Here is a 19,798-nt window from a genome sequence, read left to right as displayed (position 1 = left end):
GCAGATATCTTCCATTCATAAAAGCAATGCTGGATGAAAAAAACCAGTCAACATTGTGCCATGCAGAAATACGAAAGGCAAATTAATGTTTCTAAGGAAAGTACAACAAAATCTAAGGATCAAACCGAGTGTAAGCCTGTAACTAAGACACCTACATTAGAAAATCAACAGTTGCTTCCAAAGGGCAGGAAGTTCAGCCCTCCCCTCACTGGCTACAGGAGCATCCCAGAGAGACCCATGGATGTGGAGAGGTGAGCTTCAGCATCCTCAGAGTCAAACTGATCAGGGTAATTTTCCCCCCAGATTTAGGAAGCTAATATAGGACAACTGTTATCTGTTCCTGTAATTAGATGCTTGTTTCCTTGTAGACAAGAATGAGTGGAAGGCAAACAAAAGAGAGGGAAAAAAAAAAAAAAAGCAATAATGAAGAAAAAAAACCAACCAAGCAGTAGCTGGCTTTAGGGGATGAATACATAACTTAAACAGCTTTTAGAGTTTTGCATATACAAAACTTTATTGCTATTAGCACAATTTATTAACAATTATTATTTATTCAGTTCCTCTTAGCCAGTGTCATAATTAAACCAAACTAAAACTAACATAACAATCTGAAACATAAAATCCAAAAATATTGTCATGATGTATCAGAATTTCAAATCTTTCCCTTTGATCCATCACTATGCTCTGAGAAAAGGGACGAGAATCTTCTGTAACTCGTGATACTCAGTGGTGCACATGTTGCTATGCCTTAAATTCCCAATTAAGGTACATTGGCCAAAAGACTAAAGGAGAAGGCAAGAAGAAGCAAAATGGAAAAAAAAATAAGAAAAAGTTGTCTTTTCCTACAGTAATAACTGAAGACGTGTAATAATGGGAACTAGGATGGAATTACTTATAGAGTCATAGAATTTTAGTGGTTTGAAGGGACCTCTAGAGATCATCTAGTTCAACCCCCTCCTGCCAAGGTTTATGTTTCATTATTATTATTTTCAGGCAAACAATTCTTTTAGTTAATAAATACCTGTAATTTTTATAAATTTGCAGAATTTACCATTCAAGAAATGCTTCTCATCATCTATTTATCTTCATGATGTAAATATCTTACAGGCCCCAAAGGACAACAAAATCCCAATATGTCTGATTACAGATTCCTTTCTTTTCATGCTGACCATGTGTTAGTAACCCAAATAAAACAGAAATGCCAGTGTGCATTCACAGATCCTTTCCATAGTTATTGAGGCTGTTCTGTGCTTGCCAGCTCAACTCTATTCACTACATCTCTGACCCATGAAAAAGGAATTGAGGCACCAGGCCAGAGCATAATTTGCTAGTGCAAGACAATAGTGCAAATTCTGCTGCCTCTTAAAAGAGTTTGGCCACAGGGAAACTGAGTACTGGGAACAGACCTTACCCTACCCTGACTCCCAAACTACTTTTACAGATTATCTGTGAGCTTGCTGGTTAGTTATAGGCAAAATTGTATGAAGGATCATTTTCAAAACTTGTACAATACAGAAAAATCATATTCCTGGGCCTGGGTACAACTGCTGACAGTTTTTTGGTACTGTTCAATATACGTTCAGCCTTCAAATAGTATGGATGAAAAGTAATCTGTCTGGTGAGTGCTACCAATCTGCACGTGAATGGACGTTCATTCAGTATTTTTTTAAAGTTCTGGGATCCCACAACATATTTACCATACATTAATGGCTATTAATATTTTAATAAGTATATTTAAAATGATGCTGAAAGACAGACATGGAATCATAGAGTCATCTGGGTTGGAAAGGGCCTCTGTGATCATTACGTCCAACCCTTGATCCAGAGAGATCCAAGATCCAAGATTTTCATTGTATCTGTGCTTCAGGGCACTCAGTATCTTCTAGAATGACACTGAGACCAGATTAATTGAGCTAGAAGCCTAAAGTTCTATTGACTTCCAGCATGACTTTTATATTGCTCAGTGTATTTCTTCATATCTTCTAACTTTTTCAGCACTTTCCATCATAAGGCCTTGATCCTGTCTTCAATAAGCAGAACAGGGAGCAAAGCAGAACCTGAGCCTGCACCAGCAGAAAGGCTACTTTATGGCTGCCATCTCAACTTCTCCTATTAACCAGAATATTTCTCAAAGGCTAATGACTGAAGTGTAAAGAAATGGTTCCATGCCAGCAAGGAGCAGGTGAAGTCCTCACCCTGAGGGAACTCAGGTAAATCTCAGAAAGCATCAAGTTATTCTTTCATGCATTTTTATTTTTATTGCTATGGCAATTCCTTTCTGGTCTATGTCAGAACAAAATCTTGTCACATTCCTTAGTGTTTCTGTCTGCACCTCACTTACATAGGCAGGAATGAACTATGCAGAGTGCCCATTTTCTCCTTGATGCTCACAGTGCCAAGAAGGGCCTGATGTGTTCACTCCTGAGACTCTATCTACAGCCTAGCCCATGCGAGGATGGTTCTGTCAATACCACAATGAGATCTGCACCTACACCAACTTTTCTCACCAATACCTGCAAGGGCTGTGTGACCAAAGCCTAACAGGGACATTTTAGAAACTCACTTGACTAGCAAGGGTAAGAATTACTTTATACAGCTGTCCTAAATCTAAGCACCCAGTAAAGGAAATCTGGTTCCTAGTACAGTGGTTAACAAGAAGGTTGAGAAGTGATCCAACTTCTCGGTTGGATCCAAGTGGTTTCTTTTGCTGATTTTCAATTTCCCTGCTGTGGGTTTGGCCAGTTTTCTAATCATGGGCCCAGTCCAAAGGTTCTTCACCCATGTATTTTTTATGAGTCTCCTTTTTTGATGAGGTCTCATGAATGTCATCCTAATAGATGTTCATGTTTACCTAACAATTTAACTTTCCGTGACTTTCATTAAAAATTGAGAGACTTCAATCAATTTTGTCAGTATGTTTCTAATAAAAATTATTCCCTTTCGCCAAATTTATAATCATGTCTAATTTATGGATAGGCTTTATTCTGTGATAATTTCTTACTCTCCCATGTCTTTTTTTTTTTTAAAGTTATTTAATTACATCTACTGCTTGCAATGTTTTCCCTTCAGATTTGTCTGAGATCTGACTTAGCTCCTTACATTTCTTCTTAACTACTGGCAAGTGGTACTTCCACAGCTGAGGAACTCCGTGATTCCTTGCAGGCTATCATATATCCCAATACCTCATTTAAGCTCTGCATCTTTAATCAAATTTACTTTGCATTAAAATAAAATTTAAACTTGTCTCTGAAGAAAGTTATAAGATATATTAGGATACTCCTCTTGCTTCAGACAGGCCCACCTCGTTTTATATCAACTGATCTTTAAAAATATTTTCAAATTCAGAGACAGTAAAAGAGGAAATAATTTTTATATAAAGTACAATATCAAGTTCTGCCTTACAACTTCATTTATATTAGTTCTAGGTATTGGCTAACTCATAAATAAGAAGGGCTTCAACATCACATTTATGTTTTCATAACTATCTGCATTACTGGTTGGAACAGTTCCCTTCAAAAAAATATAACTGTACTAACTACAGAGCTATTTAAAATTTTCACTTCTGAAAACCCTCAACTTACTTTAACTGTGAAAAAAAGAAAAATTCAACAATGATGAAGACAGCACTTAATTTAAGAACCAACTACAAGGGATGACCAAGAAATCTGGTCCTGTTTTATAGACAATCTGGGACAAGGCAATGAAGGTACTTCAAGTTACTACAGCATGGTAATGCAAACAGATACCTTAAGGCTTGAAAGGCACTTGCAGGCAGTGTCTGATGAAGAGGTTCCCTTTGGAAGTGGGAACAGATGAGGAGGTGCTATGTTCTATTTTCTTTCACCTACTACATGAACGCTTGAGGAGGCTTGAACATAAGTGCAATGGTCTCCTAAATCTTTGACCTAACTCATTGTTGTCAGCCTTCAAATTATTTCACAGATGAACAATGCAGCCACATGGAATGGAATTCTTTATAATTTATTATCCAATAAAAGCAAAGTGTTGTGATTGCAGTTCAGGAGCTACCGGATTAGAGCATGCACTAAGGCGGTGCAAATGTGGAGAAAATTTGTGCCACAGTTTTATAATTCTCTACCAAGTGTTGGGTTTCTGATGATTCCCTTTCATCTCTCTCTCACACTGTTTGATGCAGAAAAAATGGCCACTCTTCACTGATAGTGTGTCTCAGCTCAGAAAGAAGCATATAATCTCTTCCCTTGATCTCCTTAGATACTCATTTTGCTCCATAGAGAAGCCACACAATGATTATCTAAAGATATTTTCCTCCTCCTTGGATGCAGCAAGAAAATTTCAGCAGAAAGTGCTGTGCCCAAGTGTCTCTTTCAGAACCTCAATGGCACAATGGGCTTTAACCTAAACTGGAGCAGGGATCCCCAGTAGAAATTTCCTTTGGATCTGCCAAGCAATTCTACTGTTCCCGTTAGCCATAAAGATGCAGGGAAGTTTGCTTTCACTAAGCAGCCAGAATGCTCACAAAGCTGCTGGTTTTGAGGAATATCTGCCAAAATATACTGCTTATGTTGAACTCAAGATGGAAGTTTTTCGAGGAACTGTGTCTGCCTGAAAGAGAAGCCTTTGCACAGATCTACTGCCTGGATTCTGATGCAGAGGACAGTGACTGTCAAACAAAGCTAACAAAGCTTAGGGAAAGCACTGCAATGAAAAGATCAGATATAGGACTCATACTAAAAAAAAAGTGTTCATGGTTTAAGGAATACAGTTTTGTAACCATGAAGACACATATGGATATAAATAAATACACATACACATATGTTTTCTTCCAGTAATAACATATTATATGCACGTTGTCATAGCAAACCTTCCGGTCCATACTTAAACAGATGCCAAAAGCCCTAAGTCTTCAATAAAATATGCAGCACTGTTGAACATAATTAATACAATTAAAAATGCATGAAAGCTCATTTCTGAATTTACTTGTTGATAGTGGAAAGAACTGAGTCTCTCAGTCATCCTACTTCCTCTCTATGGTTTCATACCTTTAATTCTTTCTGCCTATTCCAATTGCACTTGCTTCTCTTCCTGTGTTCTCTTATATCCTTATCCTTTCTTTTTTCACAAAGTCTCTGACAAGCCCAAAAGCCTCTGAATGTGGATGTGCTTTATGAAGGGTAAGAGGTGACAAATAATTTTTTTTTTCTAAATGTCTCATACAACAATGACTTATAACCCAAAGTACTTTTGTGAAAACATATATGTTACTTGTAATCTTTTTTATAGAATCATAAAACAACTTTCAGTGAAGGAGAAGCTCAAAATTCCAAGAATAATCTTTATGGCTTTTTGAGATACCAGTCCTAAACCTTGTTTGCTAGAGGATCTACACTCAAAAGTTAGCACAGATTTAATGCCAGCAACCGACGTGATGTAAATGATGTCTTCCATTTAAAGAAAGACTAAGTCAGATTTCTCATGTCTTGCCAAATTTCTTCTGTCCTTTTTCTCTGACTATTTTACATATTAAAATTATATTTTTACCAAGTCTCATAAGAGAAAAAGACATATCTGTTAATACTGTTGACCATAAAGTGAACGACATCACTTGGAAATCTTACCAAATCTACTTACATTATAAAGGCAAATTAGAGATGCAGTTTATTGAAAATCCAAACCAAACCTCAGAACCACAACCAACTGTTGCAAGATTTAAGATGAGTTATTTTATTTTCACATACTTCTCTTATTTCAACTGACTCTTACCTGGACAAGGCAAAATGTTGCATTCCTGATACTCTAAAGAGGGGCCGAGGCAAGGGAGTCCTCCGTACTTGGGCTCAGGATTGCTGCAGACCCGTTTGCGATTCCGGATCCCTCTACTGCAGTCACGGCTGCACTGAGACCATGGAGACCAGGGTGACCAGGCACCATTGATGGTATGAGCAGAGTATCGGCCAGAACGCAAGAAGTCCCCTGATAATCCTAATAAAATAACATTTGTAAAAAACAATAGTGAATTAAAACAGTTATCTCACCCCGAACCAACCTCTTCCTCTTCAAAGTTATTCCTAGGCTTCTACTATTAATATGACTGGGAGATTCATATATAGTCTCAAAATTCAAGCCCGGATTTCCATAATAGAAATTTCATAATCACTTGCACAGAAGAAAATTGAAGTCTTGGGTCCAACTCTTTAGATAAAGCTTTACAGTTGTATTGACTGAACTAAACTCAGTTTCATCTACCAAAGGATTATAAAAATTAGCTCTCTCTTGCATAGGAACTGTCATCAGAAAATCTTCAAATACATTACATACAAATTATTGACTCTGTTCTAGAGAAAGAAGGTGGCACAAAAGGCAGGACTGAGCTCCCTGTGACGAGTCACTGAGGCAGCTCCTTTGGTTCTACTGCAGGGCTCTGCTCACTTGATCTATTTATCCTGCCTACACTAGTTCTTGATGTGCCCAGAGGTTCACGAAGGTCCCAGAAAGCAAAGCACTGTACTCAATCACAGTCAGACTTTAGAAAGTGTACAGCAATAATTCCACAAAGTCTAGTGAAACTGCCTTTTCATGAAGAGCAATTTTTTGCCACTTTAAAAAACAGTTTGTTTCTCACCAAGTTGAAGCTGTGGTTCTAAACCACATATAAACTGTGGAAATCAGCCTTTTAGAGACGCAAAATAGAATATTTCCTTGTTAAAAGAATGATCCTGCTAGTGGAAAATATATTTTCTAAGGGAGGTTATTACTAAGAAAAAGCTTTAGATTAACCAGCAATGGAGAGTGAAGCCCACTATTTATCAGTAAAAGGGAACACATAGAATCTTGTTTAAAGAATACAACCAATATGCCTGGATGCAGTCTTGGGTGAAGTTCTATTAATCTGCAGTTAATCTGAGCATTTGTATCACTTTCAGCCTTGGTGCTGACTCCCTGAACTGCACGCATGTCATCTTTTGTCAGCACACCACCAAACTCACTCATGAGCTGTAGTATTATATCTGAGCATCACTACTAAGAATTTCTAGAAACACTGCTAGCATTGCCTACTGTTGCCAAAGCAGCTCTCCTCTCCCAGTGCTGCCATGATGGGAAAATCTGCAATCTATGGACTGCTGTTATTATTACAAATACTTATTGAAGTACTTGTGATGAGAGAGGGTCACGTGAATGGCACCTAAAGATCAAATTATGTGCCTGCATGCCTATTCTAGAGCTTCAGTAGTGCTACTACAAGTAAAGATGAATGGTATCAACAGCTGAGAAATGCAGGAGATTGTTTGCAGCTTCAACTCCATTCTTAAGAAATTGTTTCATGCCCTACCCACGAGCACAGGCACTGTGGTACTATCAAATGGAGCTAAACAGACAGATGTACTGAGTCATGTACCAAAAAATGCTACAAGTAATCCTGCAAAGAGGCTGCCTGACAGAAGTCCTGGACAGAACAGGACCAGTGCTCTGGATAACCCGAATGGAGGAGCCTCTCATTCATTGTGTCCAGTACCGAAGCAGTGATGCCATATTTCTACCTGTGCTTAGAGCATTAGCAATACTGCTAAAATTCTGCTCTGAGATGTACATTCACAATCATTCAAAGTGAATAACACATCACACATTTCTATTGTACACTTAATAACAACCACTGAGACTGGAATGGTGATGCAAAAACACAGAAATACTTGTAATAAGAAACTGTTAAAATTAATTTAAAAACCCCAGAAAAACATCGATATAAAAATAACTAAAAAAGAGTTTACAGAGAACAACTATTTCTCTCCTGCTGAGCCAGATCCGATTACACAGATATTAAAAGTAGCATTTAAAGAAACATTCATTCATTCAAATCAAAAAAGGGAGCAAGTACAGAGAAACAGTATGGGAATTATGAATACAGGTCCACTTTTCAGCTCTATAAGAGCTTCTTCATGCACTTTTTTAACACTTCAGTTATGGACATGCCCATGTTATGCATACAAGTAAGACTGAAATAATAGCATTTTCTTAATATTAGAATTTAAAATTATGGGGTTTTTTATTTATCCAATTAACAGCAACACAATGGAAAAAGTATTGAACAGACCAGACTGTCTGTCATTTTCTTCATAAAACATTGCAACATGAATCACTTCATACCAGTACGTGGACATTCTGAGGACATTTTTTCAGGATAGGTGTAGCTTTTTGAGTTCTAAGGGAAGTATACGATCTCATTTGAAAATATGGTGTCAGATTTCTTATGATTAGAATTGGAGAGTGGGGAGGGAATTCTAAGTGAAAGCTCTGAGGTACTTTAGTTTAGAAGAATATTCTCAAGTATCTTTTCTGTGTGGAGTCTGGCTCACAGCAAGTGTTCCCCTGTGTTTTCTTCTTTGGAAAGCATTAAAAAATTTATTACAGGGAGCAATCTTTTTACAGTTTTACAGTAATTCATACAGTGTCCACAGAGGGGCTGTTAGAATTTTCTCTTCAGACTGCACATTGAAACTGCACATTGAAAAATTAGTATAATGGCACTAACGACACTAAAAAACCCAAGATCAGTTTACGTCCTGGAAATAGTGTGATATATATTGCTTCAACAACCTTATAGCTGTCTACAATGAGGTGATGAAGTTCATGTAGGAAGGGAGAAAAGTGGATGTTACTCATCTCAACTTTACCAAGAGTTTTGACACTGCCTCCCATAGAGAAATCAACAGAGTGTGAGCTATGTTAGTGGAGGGTGTACTGGACTGAAAAGTCACTGAACAACTGGGCCCAGGGGGTTATGACAATAATCACGTGAAGCCCAGCTGGAGGAAATCTACTAGTGGTGTACAACACAGGTCAGCACTGGATCCAATCCTCTTTAACATCCTCATTAATGGCCAGGACAAGGGGGCAGAGTGCACCCTTTGTCTCACCACAAATTCTTGTCACACAAGAATTTCTTCCTAATGTTTAATCTAAATCTACCCTCTTTTGGTTTAAAACCATTACTCTTTGTTCTATCACTACAAGCCCTTATGAAATGTCCCTCCACAGATTCCACAGGCTCCTTCAGGTACTGGAAGGCTGTTACAACATCTCAGAGGCTTTTCTCCTCTAGGCTGAACAACCCCAACTCTCTCAGCCTGTCTTCACAGAAGAGGTGCTCCAGCACCCTCCCCCAGACCTGCTCTCACCAGCACACATCTATCTTGTGCTGAGGACTCCAGAGCTGGATACAGTACTCCTTGTATACCCCTGGGGTCCCACAAGAGTGGAGTAGAGGGGCAGAATGACCTCCTTTGACCTGCTGGCCACCCTTTTTTGATGTAGCCCAGGATACGATTGGCTTTCTGGGTTGCAAGTACACATTGATGGCTCATGCTGAGCTTCTTATCTACCAGCAAGAACAAGGCCTTTCCCTTTGTTTTCAGAAAGCCTATGGCTGACTTGAAGCACTGTTAATGACTAGGATTCTGCTCATAAGTTTACCAGCAGGATCATTTTCAGCTGTTTAGAAGTTGTACTCAATGAACTGCTGAACATTGAGACTAGAAAAGGGAATTCTACTATTTAATCCTAGTACAACTTAAAAGGCAGCTGTACTTCCCTAACGTAAAAAACTTCCACAAGTAACAACAAATACTGCAAAAAGTTCAGTAAAAGAAATTGTAGGCATTTTGTGGACAAAATAGCCATCAACTTCTAAAACTTGAGAAAAAAAAAAGATATGAACTGATGTCAGAAGACTGTTGTCATAAAGCCATAAAGACTCATAATTGTTTATGCTTTGTTCAATATGGGTTTACAGAGATATTAGCACTGCTTCACTGCTGATTTACACTACACTTAGCAAGCATGTATAACAGAAATATTGTATAATTACATTACCTAATTCTGATCTAAGCCAATGTGATTTGATAATTTCAAAGTAATTTTTGAAAACTTTTTGGCCTAATTGGAACAGTCTTATAACTCCACTAGCAATTAATCCCGTTTCAGACATGCTATCATGAAGTCACTTGCCCTGACTAGTATAGCAGAAAAAAAATATCATCCTTTGCAAAACTCTGTAATGCAACTTTGATTGGCCTGATTCTTCTCAAAGACTGCAACACTGGCAGCTGAGTTCAATTAATTTATCTTAAAAGCAAAGATCTAACAAAGCACATATATTTATAATTCTCTGGTCTAGCCTGTAGCTAAGAAATACAGCTCTAAATAAGAGAGAAGTAGCAGTGACACCTGATAAATTATATTACTTGACTGATTTATGCCTTATGCCCTCCTGTTCAAACCTAACAAAGAAAACTCAATTATCCAAGCAGTCTAGGTTCATGACTTTGGGGAAAGATGATCTGGAGCCAAAATTGAAGTATCCTGAATAATTTCTAAATGACACCATGAAAAAGTCTTTGAAGTGCAGCACGTAAGAAGGATAAGCAAAGACTGTTTCAGTGTTGCCACTTGCTGAAGATATTCTGCAAGTATTTGATGATATCATTGAATCATGGAACTTATATACCTTCAGGCCGGCCTACATATACCCATGGGAATATACCCACATAACTTAGAAAAAATGTTATAAACCTTAAAATCTTACTTGTTAACATTTAAATATTAAAATTCAAGGACAAACATTAATGCAATGCAAAGATAGCATATTAAAAAAAAACAACCCACACAGATGGAATATGTTATATTACTACATGAGCTTTCTCTTGCACTTAGCCTTTCTGTATTTAAATATTTAATGCCAAAGTATCACTGTAGAGTTGTTATTTGTCATTTAAATGTGAATTTATTTTCAAATTCAATCCTAACTTGCATAATTCATTTTGGTTTTATCTCAGAATAGCCTGGTTTAGGTTCAATAAGACAGTATAGGAGATGCCATTTCAACATACACTCCTGACTACAGGACATTACTGATTATCAGCATCTGTTTTATTCTGTACTAAATTCTGACCACACTATAAATTTTGTGTGGGTAACAATGGATTTAATAAATCTCTTCACAAGAGAAAATGGTTACTAAAACAGTACTTCAGAAAAAATTATAGTCTGCCTTCAAAAATAACTATTGTTTTAAGTTTGGCATAAAAAAACAGTGATAACTGAGAATCTAAGTTCAGGTTTCTAGTTGCAATCTTCTCCTTTAAGGAATTACTCTCTTTTCATCCATCTCCCTGGGAAAAAAAGAAACAAACCAAAACCAAAAAAACAATAAAGACTCTTCCTGACTGACTGAAATCAGAAGGGCTGTCTGTTATATTGTTTTCTGAAGGCATTTTGGAAGCTAACCTCGTTTAACTTAGGCTATGTCAAATTCAAGTGTCTTGTCTAAAATCATGATTACTGTTTCCTTTGTGTATATCATGGAGAGAAAGCAGTACGTCTAGAGGGTGATTTGTGACCATTATATCAGACACTTATTTTTAGTTGGATCCCTCAGGGATGCTACCTGTCTTTGCTGATTGTAACGGAGTCTGGAGTTAGGTGAGGCAAACTCAACCTAACGTGGAAAAATCAGTAACCTCATACCATGTGAAAAGTTTATCCCAGATCAAATACTTCTGTTTTCCATACAATTCATTGTGCTTATATAGCAGATAATCCTATGGAGAATCACTAATATTGTTTAATGTAGATGTTTTAATATGCTTCATTAGCACACATTAAGGCCTAGGTGATGTAATTTCTAGACTTTTACTGCTGGGCTGTACAAGTATTTGCATCAAGATGTGAGACAATGTACATGCTCTCTTTCAATTTATTTGAAGAAATTGTCCTTTCCCTACCACTATCCCAAAACCCAGAGGCAGAGAGCAAAAAGTATTTTTCTTTCCTCAAACTCCAAATCAGAAAAGCGTGAACACAGGATGCAAATGCTAGTGTTTGGTTGATTGAGTGTCCTACCACACTCAGGAGAAGTCTAGAAGCTTTTTGGCAAGAAGTTCTACTTCTAAGCTCACACTGCAAAAAAAGTTTGCTTTGCTAGCATCTGACAGTGAAAGATGATTCTGTTTTAAAATGGCATGACTATAGCTGAGTAGTGGGAGATCACAGGTAATGAGAAAATTTCTAATAAATGGCTCTCTTATGCAAAGAACAGAGAACAGATCTTTGCAGAACACATCTTTGGTAAAGAGGTATGCTAAGTATACTGTACCAGTGCTAATCTTTTTATAAAAGGAAGCAAATTGCCACAGTTCAACATGACTATAATGAAAAGAATTTTCCACTTTATCCAGGCTCTGAGCAGGTGGAAGTAAGTTATTATGTTTCCTTGCTATCTGGCCAGAAAATTGTGATGGTGTCTGCTATAATTTCACCATTTCTCATTCTCCTGAGATCCTTCAGTTCCAAACATCACAGCTATGTTACAAGACTCATTATTCATGAAATTGTACTCCATGAAATCGAGGAGCAGTAGAGAGGTGGTGTGTTTACTCAGATTCAAACCTGGGAGCAGAAAAGTACTCCTGGATCCTGAAGTTTAGAGGCAGTTGGTGAGTTTCATCACATCAGCAAATCAAATTACTACCCCTCCTGGCCAAATGTTCCATCCATACTGTTCTGACATCCATAATCAGAAAATGCCTAAGCAAACAAACTCAAAATAAAACGTGGCTAAAGGAGACATAACAGTAACTCTTGCCAGAAACATACTGGTTAATGCAGCCACTTGGAACACTGATCAAGTTGGATCTTTCATTACAGAGTAATTAAAGACTCGCTTGTTAAAAAAGAATGAGCATGAATTAATGACAAAGATATCAGGGCACTCACTAGGAAGAATGGACAGATGTCTAATAGTTTCTGCCCTGTTGACTACTCAATATAAAGTATTTAAATAGTTTTGGAATTAGTCAGCAAAAAGCTTTTTCCCAGGTGAACATTTAAAATCACTGTGTAACAGGATCACTCCCATACATTGGTCCAGTGAGTGATTATTTCCAAATGAAGCAAAGCAGCAGCTTCAGCATTATGCAACAAATAAACTACAACATCAAGAAATTCAGGAACCTGATGTTCGGAAGTGAAATAAAATACTTCAAGTTAATCACTCTAAGAATACACCTGAACCCACATCCTTGTCTCTTACCTTGTCCCTGACTGAATGCTTTACTTAGCAAAATGTAGGCACTGCTACTTCTGACTGTATTCTATAAGAAAGAGTTAGCTTAGCCATTCAACTCCAGAAGAAGACAAGGTTATGACATGATGTCACGGTTTAACACTGTGGATTCGATGGCCTGGCACATTAGAGCCACAAAAGTATAAAGCCTTGGTGGACACTGGTGCACAGTGCACCCTAATGCCATCGAATCAGAAAGGCACAGACTCCGTCACTATTTCTGGAGTGACGGGGGGATCTAAAGAACTGACTATTGTGAAGGCTGATGTGAGCCTCACTGGAATAAAGTGGCATAAACACCCAATAGTGACTGGTCCAGATGCTCCGTGCATCCTTGGCATAGACTACCTCAAGGGAGGTGATTTCGAGGACCCGAAAGGGTACCGCTGGTCCTTTGGTACTGCAGCTATTAAGACTGAGAATGCAGAATGGCTGCATACTTTGTTTGGCCTTTCAGATAAATCCTTTGTAGTGGGATTGCTGAGGACTACAAACCAGCGTCTGCCAACTGCTAGAGACTGGTATGCAGAGCCAAGGACACAGAGGCCCCACCTGAACCCTCCTTTAGGGAGGAACGGACAAGATAGATGCCAGAATTGACCAAACAGAGTATTCCATCCCATATACGTCACACTCAGTATAAATTTGAGGCATCACGAGGGCCGAGCCAGATCTTTCCAGATCTTTTCCTGCTTCCCTTCCTTCACCCGGCATCCTGGAAGGATCCTGTCTGTTCATCTGCCTGTGGTCCTGATCCGTGCCAGCCCATATCTGTGTGTTCCTGCCTCCGGTTCCCAACTGCTGCCGACTCCAGGAGTCCAGCCTGGACTTTCCCAGGGCTGCCCTACAGCCTCGGTGGTGACGTGAGAGTTATTGGGGGAAAGGAGGGAGGAATGTGGTTTCCATTTTCCTGTATATTTGTATATATTTAGTAATTTTACCTATTTATCACTACTGTTTCATTAAAGTTGTGTAGTTTAGTTTCCAACCCATAAGTCTCTCTCCCTTATTCTCTCTCCTTTCTCTATCAAGGAGAGAGAGATTAATAGAGAGCGTCTGTTATTCGGTTTAATTGCCGGGCCAGTGTTAAACCGTGACACATGAGATCTCAGAAAGGTGTCTTTATGCTTAATTTTCTTATGGCAATGTGATCTAGGACACACTGTCTGTGGCACTGGTTTGTCCTACTACTATGCTCTTTAAGTAGTGTGTTGGCTTTTGTGTACTCCAAAGTGCTGACACCTCAGCTGTCAGAAAGAATATAGAATCATAGAATGGTTTGTGTTGGAAGGAGCCTTTAAAGGTCACCAAGTTCAACCTCCCTTGCAATGAGCTCCATGGCAAAATCTGCCTTGCCATCCAGAGCTAAAAAATTAACACTGGAGACTTGATTACTTGAAATGGGAATGACATACATTATGAAAGTAGTTCTCATTTGGAGTACCAAGGGTTTGGCTTCATTATTTGAATGTAGTTCACTACTATGTATTTCTTAAAAAAAAATTATTAACATTCTGCCCCCTCCAAAGAGGCACAGATGTCACGTGAATCAATGAAGGTTTTACTAATGATGAAGGGCATGGGGGAAGATTCTAGCATCTCACAGAAGCCACTTGTGTAGTCCCCCTTGCTACCAGAACCTTGCCATGGAAACACAATACATGCAGAAAATGCTTAAAACTGATTTTCACAACAGTTGGTCTGTCTGAAAAAGATACTGATAATTAGATAGTACAAAGACTCAGCAATCATTCTCTCTTCCTGGCCTTAGATAAGCCATATGCCTTCAGTTATACAATTTTTCAGGTAACCTGGGTGTTGTGAAGGTACAAAGTGCTGTGTAGGTGGAAAGCAGGTTTATAAATATTAAAATATAATAATTAAAAATCAGTATGCCCTTGGATTATACAATTAACTCATAATAATTAAAAAGAAGCACTGATAAATAATTAAAACTGGTTAATTAATGAAATGTATTACTAAAATTAGAAAGACTGTCAATAATTCTCCTGTTTTTATTTTGCATATATATACACATAAGATTTATTTGAAATTATGTCTCACTGCTAGTGAAAGAACAAAATTCTGAAATAAAGTAATTCCAATTTAAAGTCATCTGAAGCTAAAAAGATTTCGAAGGAGTTCAGTTTTCCCTTTCAGAAATATATAGAACTTCAAATTGCTACTAACAGCATAACATACATTTTTACAACAGAAATTACCTAGTTCATAAATCCGTTGTTTAGGCACTTACATGAATCTTACTTTGGAATTACAGAGCAACAAGTTTTTCTCAGCATCAATACTACATGTCCTAGCTAAATATTTATCAAATACATTCATGTTGCACAAGCTCTCCCCCAGTGAAAACCCGAGAGAATGTAAGGAGCTTACAGAATCCTCCGAGAACTGGGCTGCCAAGTTACAGTTTCCAGATTATTAAAAAGAATATTAAAATAACCTGGAAAATCTCATAATTAGCAGTAATAGGCACTTGATTAGTCTGGATGATGAAGCTATGCCCAGAAGAAACAGAAGCTCGATTCCCTGTTGGGATCACTATCCTCTCCTTTTCATTATCAGTTCTGTTACACCAGCAAAGCAAAATTTTCCACTCTGTGCTGGAAATGGAGCTGCAGACACCCCTAGCTAGCAGGAGCTAGCATGAGGCACTGTACAGCCCCTCTGGTTTTGCTTACCATCTGTTGAGCAGCCACTGGTGCCATCGCTGGAGCAGTACCGCATTTCAATCCTTTGCCTTCCAACCTCCAGCAGATTTGGGTCGGGCAAGCGCGCTTTGCAGGTGTATCGGAAACGCTGTTCGTAGTGGCCACCGTTGTCTGAAATATTGACTGGGGTCCAAGGTGTCCAAGGAGTTGTCTTTTTTAACTCTGGACAGGCGTTGGTGTTACAAGGCTGATATTCCTGAAAAAAAATGGTCCTAATCAATTTAATCATCAAATGTGACTTGAAACCCACCCCACAAATCCTCAAAACAGAGAAAAAGTTAAGCAATTAAAAAAAAGCCCCTGATGGCTTTCCCAGCATTTTCAATGCCAGTAACGTTCAATACACTTCTAATTCCTATCTCAAATGGAAAGTGAGTTTTTTAAGCTTTGAGGCACACACAGGATAGCACTGCTAAAAGCAATAATATACTAGTATAAATTAGGTGTGTTACATCCATAAAAACAAGCAAGCTAAACATTATAAGTACCATGATAAAGTGCATGTTTTGTAAATTAATAGCCTCAAATAAGGTGTAGCTAAATATTTTAAAGCTTATAATTGAGAGGAATGCTGATAAGTTTTAAGTACAACACACAAATCAGCAAGTACTACTTTGGTAAATCTAGTGAAGCACTGTCCATTTTGTATATTGCTTGCATTTTGTATATTATATGTATTACAAGGGGACAATGGACAAAACGTGGCTTCTGTAACAGAATCTGTCCCCCCTGAGGTACGTGTTACTCATAGCTCTAGTATGTCTAAAACTGTCACAAGAAGCTAATCCCATGTGGACTGCTGTGTGCCAAAGGCACAACTAAGAAACAAATGCAGAATTGACAATATTTTCAAGCCCCACAATAGATGTCTTCTGGTGATTACTGTGAAGATCTGTGGGGCCTGCTCATTCATTTCCCAGAGCACAATAAGCTTCATTTGGTGCAAATGCTTTGTTAACTACATGAATAAAATTAAACAACCATTAAATATCTGAATGAACTCCCACTGACAGATTTGTAAAGATGAAAAGAAATAGGGATCAGTGGGACAATTTTTAAGTTATTGCTCTATGTCTGAACTCTTAGATACAGAGGAGAGAGCTTTCTGAAAAGGAGGCCACTGAATTTATAATACCACTAAATGCTACAAAATTTGGACACAAGAGAAGTACCGGTTGAATGACAATAGTACAACCTTCTACTTCCATAATCCCTATCCAGCTGATACCGCTGTGTTCCAACAAGCAATAGATTTCCTGATCCTCTCTTTCCCATGTGGATAACAGCCTTTTAATCTCATACTTTCCTCAGTCCACTACCTCTTCTCTCAAAAGGTCTAACTTACTAACACATCTAGTTAGGCCGAGAGTCGTTTCTCTCAATCTATATTTCGGTTTAAGGGCTGTATTGCTATTTCAGATATAGAAAAAATTCCTTGTCCAAAAGCTTTCCTGGTGTTTCCATCTACTGGAAATGGAAAAAACCCTGTTCTCCAGAAACCCCTGCCCCCCCAGTACAGCCAGTCACTGGAACAGCAAGTGCTTTGTTTGAGCTCTCATGTTCTGAGTTCAACTGGACCTGTGACAAACTTTCCAATTTCATAGTTTCAAGGAACTTCAGGCAAGAAAGGGCTCTTATCCCATAGCCTTGAGCTGGACTAGTCCTGCTCACTCCATTAGGCTGTGCAAAGTCCCTTCTCACTTAAAAACCTGATGATTACAGATAAGGTGACCACATGAGTCATACTCAGGGACCAACTATGAAGGAGGATCCATTTAGAGAACAGAGGACTGGACCAACCTTTCTGTGATCTGAGTTTCAGCCTTGACAGGTTTCTGGCTCAGAAGACAGCAAAGAACAAGAAAAGTATCTGGTCCTATATACAGAAAGGGAAGTAATTTCTTCATGACTTCTCTAGGCAACTGTTCAAATATGTTTCAGACTGAGGACAGAACATACACGTTCTCAAAGCACTTCAACTGTCGAAAGGAAATCATGAAACTAAGAGATTGCAGCAACAGACAGAACCACCTTGCTTCCTATCCCAACAGGCTATTCAACTCTTAATGTGTAGTCCTCTCCAGTGGCTGGATTACAGTCACTTTTAGCAAGAGCACTCTGTCTTTCCCTCCTTTTTTTTTTTATTTATCTAGCACTGACAAGTTTTTCAGTTCCTTGCATCAGCTGTTCCACTACTTAGTAATTCTTAGAGCTAACAAATTGAAAGTTAATTCAAGGCTGCATTTTCCTCTTAATTTAATTTTTCAGTCACTGAATTTTTCTGTGCCTTTATCAATGATACTGAAAGTGATCCATGTCCCATACCTGCAAACAACTTTTTTCACATTTACTGTATACATGACAATAAACTAAGCTGAACTTCTTAAAGCTACATAGGATTTTAAACCTGATCCTCAGGTCCTGTGCAACCTGGTGTCTTCCTTTTGTCCTGTTTCCTTATTTTCCTTAAGAGAAGACACCAAAATTAAACTTGGCATTCTAGAAGCATTTTCATCAATACAGGATGCAGAGTTAATCATGACCCTGTTCCGCTTCACTGTCTGTCTTTAATACATACATTATTGTATTAGTGCTTTTTCTTTCCACAGCATTGCACAAAATGCTTAAGAAGACCAAATTATCTTGGATAATCTATTTTTCTCTAAATCACAGCTTTACAGCTATATGTAGCATCCTGTCTCACACAAGAGGCTACTGTTTGGCAACATTAGAATATGTTTTATTGCTTTCTTCTGCAATTATCTAGCATATTATTTACTACCTCAACAATCTCTGTCACAGTCAAGCCTTACTGAAGATGTCTTATATCACAGTCTAGACTGTTGATAGAAGTGTTAAGTGATACTGACCCAAGAGCTGATTCCAGGCAGACCCTGCTAGACACATCCTAGTCATTTTTATCTGTCCATCAACACCACATTTTTCAATTTGTCAGTGAGCCAGCTTTTAATCCATTTAACATTTGCCATGTATTTCAGTTTTCTAAATCAAAATATTTTCTGCTGCAAACGCAAATGTCTTGGAAAAATTCAATGACAGTCTGAGAGAAGTGGTGTCTCTCAAACACACTGAAACATAAGCTCTTTTTTAGTAGCATACTAGCAGGAATAATTCAATCAATATAGTATTTACTAAAATGTTCGTTTCAATACAGTCACAATGATCTAGAAGTTAAAGTTCCTAATTTGCTGTTGATTTTGTAATTTATATTTTTCAATCAAAAATAAAAGCTGCTAGAAATAGTGTCTGTCTTTACTGGATATGGTGTAGACAACTGAGGATCATGAATACCAGAATGTGTGAGATATGCAACAAATCTTTTGTCAAATAAAAATAAGCAATAGAAGAATGTGGCAATGCATTGAATGCTGCTTCCTAACACACATCTGCGATGAGAACATCAGCTCACTCATTTCTAGAAAGACAGACTACCAGTAATCAGTGTGCTTCAGGAAGTGTAGTCCCATCATACACCCCAAAAGAAAATATTTTCATATGTTGTTCCTTGTGCTAGAAGAAAAGAAAGATGTTCCTTAAGAATATCTGTAGAGACCAGTTTTTAGTTTTTCCTTTCTTTTTGATCAGTGCATAACTTATGAGAAGGTTTGCCTGCTATCGTGCTCTCACTGTTCAGTGATCAGGGCAAGCCAAAACACAGACATCTGAATGCTCTCTGTTCCTCCTCGCCACCCTCCCAGGGGCAGATAAAAAGAGAAATAACGAAGAGAGACTTCAAAGTTGGAAATTAGAACCAGAACAGGTTTAATGGAACAGAAAAGGGATAGTAAGAAGAAGAAAAGTAAATGAAAGATATACAGCTATATAAGTAAACGCAGAAAACCCGATTTCAGGGGTTGCTGATATGAATCAAAAGGTCCCTTGTGACAGAGTTGACATGGGAAAAAAAGGTCCAGGATTCTTCTCGGGAATAGATGAAGTCAAATTCTGCAGA

General features: G+C 38.1%; 1 protein-coding gene across 2 annotated transcripts in view; it reads right to left on the bottom strand.

Annotated features, from left to right (window-relative positions):
* SEMA5A (semaphorin 5A) overlaps positions 1-19,798 on the bottom strand; it is a 309,345-nt gene that overhangs the window by 18,258 nt on the left and 271,289 nt on the right. For both annotated transcript variants that reach the window (XM_030445693.1, XM_030445694.1), the window contains exons 17-18: positions 15,796-16,021; positions 5,743-5,961 (exon numbers count right to left, since the gene is read on the bottom strand). In XM_030445693.1, the coding sequence (XP_030301553.1) occupies positions 5,743-5,961; positions 15,796-16,021 (445 nt within the window). The remainder of the gene's footprint in view (positions 1-5,742; positions 5,962-15,795; positions 16,022-19,798) is intronic.

Source organism: Calypte anna, chromosome 2 (assembly GCF_003957555.1).
Source record: "Calypte anna isolate BGI_N300 chromosome 2, bCalAnn1_v1.p, whole genome shotgun sequence".
NCBI classification, from domain to species: Eukaryota; Metazoa; Chordata; class Aves; order Apodiformes; family Trochilidae; genus Calypte; species Calypte anna.
The sequence above is the reverse complement of the archived record's forward strand: the minus strand, read 5'-3'. Positions and strand labels throughout refer to the sequence as shown.